General features: G+C 36.1%; 1 protein-coding gene across 1 annotated transcript in view; it reads right to left on the reverse strand.

Moving 5' to 3' along the window:
* PDLIM4 (PDZ and LIM domain 4) overlaps positions 1 to 6,000 on the reverse strand; it is an 82,633-nt gene that overhangs the window by 13,651 nt on the left and 62,982 nt on the right. The window contains exon 4 of the mRNA XM_081936670.1: positions 1,492 to 1,670. Coding sequence (XP_081792796.1) covers positions 1,492 to 1,670 — 179 coding nt within the window. The remainder of the gene's footprint in view (positions 1 to 1,491; positions 1,671 to 6,000) is intronic.

Consider the following 6,000-nt stretch of genomic DNA (forward strand, 5'->3'; position numbering starts at 1 on the left):
TAAATGGAAAACATATACGGCTAAGAAGTCAAAATTAATGGTCACTTATACCGTCACACTGGGTTCCTTGGGGACATCTATTTTGCCACCCATAAATTTTGGAAGGGGGGGGTGAAATAGAAAAAGCTCATTTCTGTTCAGCCTTATTTAAATGCTGCATTCTGAAACTTTACATGTTATCACAAACCCCTGGAGAGATGCAGCAGTGTGCTGGACTACATAAAGTCCCTGAAAAACGTGGACTGGGTTTGGAAATGACCCGCAAGTTTGGTTACTCTTGAAACTGCTGGATCATTTTGCCACCATTTTAGCCCAAATGGCTGAAAGTCCTCTGAATTTTTTTCATCTGTTTTTCCTATTGATTTCACCTTCATCATCCCAAACGGATTTCCTATTTCTTGTTTATTTGCATCTGGAATCATTAAAAATTATGGATTCAATTTTGATAGATTTTAAAAATCTAAAATATTTTTTTAAACAAACTGCCTTTCATTTTAGTATTATTCTATTCATGATATTAAAGGATACAGCCGTGATTTGTTATTTTTCAAATGAGCCGTGTTTATAAAATCCACTAAGACATTATTTAAATGCAGTCCACAGTAATGTCTTTAGATGATAGAAATTATGTGTGGTTAATTCTGGCTAATGGCCCAAGGATGCTACTGCAGTATAAACCCAGTTTTTCTGAATTTAATCTAGTAGCCCAGACCAGTTTAAATTTTGCAATATATATATTCATGTATTGCAAAAATGTATCCTCACTCTATTTTTAACAATTTCCTTGTGCCTATTTAAAACTATTATTTGTAGCACTGCACATATAATTTAAAGAGATAGTGTGGTGTGGTAGTTAAGGCACCAGGCTAGAACTCTAGAGACTGAGTTCTTAAGCATAAAGCCAGCTGAGTAAACTTGAGCCAGTCATTTTTTTCTTAGCCCTAGAAGGAAGGTAATGGCATACCACTTCTGAAAAACAACTTCCCAAGCAAACGGCAGAGGCTTATCCAGGTAATTTGTGAGAATCTGCACAATTGAACAGAAGGGGGGGGGGGGATTTCTGGTGCCCAGGTAGTGTACTTTGACTTTTAGTAAAATAGTTGAAGAGTTGGCTGATTCATAAAATAGTGGGAAAATAATGCTAAAATGATTTTTCTCCAGTGTTTAAATCCATTTTAGGTGGAGGGGGGAGATACTCTTTGAACAGAAGCATATAGTCATTTTAGTCTGTGTGAAAGAGTGAATCTTTTGGAAAAAATGGTGCAAATCCCCCCCCCACCTTTTCATGCTGGGTGTAACCATGTCTGGACTAAAATATCCATTAAATGACCATTGAATGGATGTGAAAATTGAGAGCTTTTTTTTCCTCTCTACTGCCCTCTAGCAATTGCCTGTATTTTTGCAGCACGGATGCAGTAGCCCTATTTCATTAATTCAATTCAGGCATTTCTAAAAGCAATTCAATTGATATGTACACTTTTTACTCCATACCTTTGGGGAGTTGTGATATTGAGACTGCTCATCTGTGAGGGTAAACTAGAATCTGGACTGTTATTTGCATACAGACGTGTAGGATTATTGTACTGCAAATTTAAGGCCTGCTTGCTGTCTGTTGGACTTCCTCCAGGTGAAAAGGCCATGGGTCTCCTGTTTGGAACAGGTCCATTATCCTAAACAAAAGAAGAAATCATGATAAGTTGCCTTTCTCCATAATAAACTACCACTTTCAGTAAATGGAGACCCATTAGGTGGTCCACCAACTGCAAACAATATTTATGTAATAGTAACAGAGCCTGTAAATTGGGGAATAAAGAATCAGCAAAGATGATCTGTTTGAGGAAGAAGAAAATATATGCATTTCACATGTGTAAGACACCTGTGGTACAATGCCTGTGTTTTAACTTGTGTTGTATCTAAGTTAATTGAAATGCATATTCAAGTTAGATCTAGCTGTGAGGAAATGTTTTGATCCTAGACAAATAAGAGATAAATGTACTGATGAGCAGATGTAAACTTGCCAGTTTAATGTCTGTAAAAACAACAGTATTATTGTTTTTTAAGCTCTGTAATCTATTAATGTGAAGTCAAGGGGAACTTGACTGGGAAACAGGCCTTCTACATTATAATCTAACATTATTGAAATACAATTAATTCACACTCCTTCTCAGTCAGGAAGACTTTTAAAACTACGTCTTTAAACTGCTGTTTGGCTCTTAGGATGATTGCCCGTATCTATTTATTATTATATAGTAAAATGCATCAATTATTTCATTATTTTAACAGTTATTTTTTTAAAATGTTCTTGTACCTAATCCAAAATCTGTGAGATTGGGACTTAAAAAAAAAAACTGCTGTAAAGTGAAATACAAGAGTAACTATCAAGATAAAAGAATACAACAAAAAATGGGGCCAAGGAAAGAATGCACAGTGCTACAGTCATTTGGAGTTTTATTTTTAGAACAAACAAGTACGTGTTGGGTTTTACAAAATAGAATGTCTAGTCATTTGTTTAAATATGCAATCAACAGTGGCTGGCATTAAAAGATGTTGCCTACCCAGAGTTCCCCCCTCTTCGTCTCTTCTGAGAGAGGGGCGGTCTAGAAATTGAATAAATTTAAGTTAAGTTAAGTTCATCCCCTTCTCTTTTGCGATCTGTTCTCATAATCATGCTAGCCATGAACGCAAAAAGAATAATGCGAAGAAGCAGAAGCCATTATCCATCTTGCCCATTACCCTGGAAAGTGCTAGAAATTGAACCTAGGGGGAAATTCCTAGTGGAAATAATTGCAGTGAAATTAATCCTTCGTGGAGGACAGAAATAGAGAAATGAGCAAGAAAAACACCAGTGAACTGGACAGGATGCTTTCTACTGGAAGAAGTAGACTAAGAACTGTAAGCAGTTTATATAAGTCAGCTGTTGGAAATAAACTGAATGTATTATTCTTTAACTAAAGGTCCTAGGCAACTTAAGAAAGCACAAACAACGGCAGCAAGTAGATGATACTACAAATAAGATGTCATTCATGAAGTTTGGTGTGCTGGTTAAGACACCAGGCTACAAACCAGGAGTCTATGAATTCCAGTCCTGTCTTAAGCATCAAAGCTAAGTAACTTTGGGCCAGTCACTCTTCCATACCCCAACTTATCCCGTAGGGTTGTTGTGGGAAAAATGGAGGAGGAAAGAGTATTAAATATGTTGGCCCTCTTGAGTTATTTGTAAAAATAATAAAGTTTGGATTAAAAATCTATCTATCTATCTATCATCTATCTATCTATCTATCTATCTATCTATCTATCTATCTATCTATCATCTATCTATCTACCTACCTACCTACCTACCTACCTACCTACCTACCTACCTACCTATCATCCATCTATCATCTATCTATCATCTATCTATCTATCTATCTATCTATCTATCTATCTATCTATCTATCTATCTATCTATCATCTATCTATCTATCATCTATCATCTCATAAATCTGTTAATATTTATTTGCTAAGTCCATGTTATAACTTCACTCACATTCCTCAACTTATGTGAGTTTTCCATGCCTCTTTAATACGAAGTGAAAAAAGGGTAGGGAAGAACCATTGATATCTCTCTCTGAATCCTAACAATAGCCCTCATTTTTATTCTTAAACTGTAACTAATTTTTGTTTTAAATTACCTGAAATTTACATAAGACTTCCATAAGCCTTTCCTACAAAACAAAATGAAGTCTAAACCTGCACTGAATTATTCTTCCAGCAGGAGTAATTTGGTCATGAGCATTTTGAAAATTATTCAGAAAAAGTGCCCTGGATATTGCACAAGGATAATACTCTTTCTGATATTTCTGATATTTTATTAAGACAATAGCTGCTTTTTAAAAATCTTATTGAGAAACAGGGTGGTACCGATTTAAAAATCAGAATGACCTTTGAAAGTGCTAATGACCTAATTTAAGCAACTTTGAAGAGCAGCAGAAAATAGTTACGCTCATGTGGAGGCAAAAGCCCAGTCACACAATAATTACAATCTCCATGCTCAGAGACTGCAATTTTATGATACTGTATGCATAAGCAGTGTAAAGATTTTTCTAAAGTTTTCTGCAAATACTTTATGTTTTACAGTTTTTCAAATATTTACCTATAAATGAATGCTACTCTTAAAACTAGCTGGCTTTTCTTTTTCATAAAAAGGATTTCTCTAGAACATGTGTTTGTGCTAGACTGTTTAGACTTGCAAGCCCTTATTAACTATGGATTCCTTACTTCCCATTCATTTCTTCCTGACTTCTGGGAATGGATGCTGATTATGACAGTACATGGCATCAAGCCAGCGTGCCTTTCTAATCCCTCAGCTGATGCCCGACTATTCCTCTGCACTGCCCAACTCTTGTACAGGAAAAGGAACTAGGAGGGGAACAAACAGAGTCTACATAATCAGGAACACAGCCAGTTTTTTTCTGGTAACTCCTTGTACCTAGAAAAGGATTCTGTGGACCTGTCACTCAGGCAGTTTTATTGAAATAGATTGGACAATAGTTTGTTCTTTCCCCCTTAAGGAGAAAGCAGAGATGGGACAATCAAATACCAAATCAGCTCTGTTTCTGGAAACATGGTCTGCTTCTTATGGAGGAGGAAATAGGTACTACAATTCTCTTCAGATGACTGGAATAATAATAATAAGAACAACAAAGGCCTACAAAGTCAGAATTGGGAAGACAGCAACAAATACCAAATTCCACTCTGCAAAGAAGCTGAAGAGATAGTGGACCACCTAGTCAGTGGCTTGCCAGAAGATTGCACAGATGGACTACAAACAACAGCATGACAAAGTCGCAACAAGGGTGCATTGAAATATCTGCAACAAACAACATTTGCCTTCAAGAAACAATTGGTGAGATCACAGAATAGAGAAACTCATAGAAAGTGAAGAAGCTAAAGTGCTCTTGGATTCTACAATTCAAACAGACAATCACCTGACGTACAACACTCCACATTTAACAATTTGTGAGAATAAAAAAAAAGTCTGCATAGTAGATATGTTAGTGCCTGGAGACAAGAGAAGAGAAAGAACCAGAGAAAAACCACAAAATATAAAGATCCACAAATAGAAATAAAATAACTATGACAAAAGAAAAAAAATACTACCAATGGGTGGGTGCAATCCCAAAATACTAAGAGCATCACTTCAACATTATTGGCATCGACAAAATTACCACCAGTCAATTGCAAGAGGCAACTTTGGAATACTATATACCATGTGATATAGCATCAAATAAAAGCATCTGTCCAGTGGTGGGATTCAAATAATTTAACTGGTTCTCTGCTTTAATGATTTCTTCCAACAACCAGTTCACCTAGATGCTCAGAAACTTAACAATCGGTTCTCTCAAAGTGGTGTGAACTGGCTGAATCCCACCACTGCATCTACCTATCCCAGGTCCTTGGCAAGGACTTGATAGGTGGCTAAAAACTTTTTTCAGTGTCATTATAACTTTGAATGATTACTAAACTAACGGTTCTAAGTAGAGGACTATATCACTAGCAAAACTTATCATCACATACTGTATGTTTGACATCCCCCATCAATATGTTACGGTTGCAGGGGGAGAAGTATCAGAATAAGGACACATGTCCAGCCTCCACTCTATAGGATTTTTCTTCTTTTCAATGTACAGAAGTCAGGGTGAGACTGTAGTGGGCATTTCTCATTTTCTCTGTACCTGTTTTTTTTTCCTTCCTGAAGTTTAAACAGAGCTAAGATGAGAAGTGAAAAATATGAAAGTAAATAAGCAAGCTAATTACTTTTTTTAAACCATTGCTGTCGGAAATCGTAGAGAGGGAGATAAGTTTGATTATTTGTCTTTTGGTCTTAGAACTATATTTATCCAGATTTTTAGTTTTTGCTAGTTTAATTAGAAATAGCACATTTTCAAATGTTAAACACACTTCTTAGTTTGCCTGACTTTATTGCCCTGTTACACTGAAGAGGAGCAGGAATGGTAAGCT

This window comes from Natrix helvetica (genome assembly GCF_964273705.1).
Source record: "Natrix helvetica genome assembly, chromosome: 1".
Lineage (NCBI taxonomy): Eukaryota > Metazoa > Chordata > Lepidosauria > Squamata > Natricidae > Natrix > Natrix helvetica.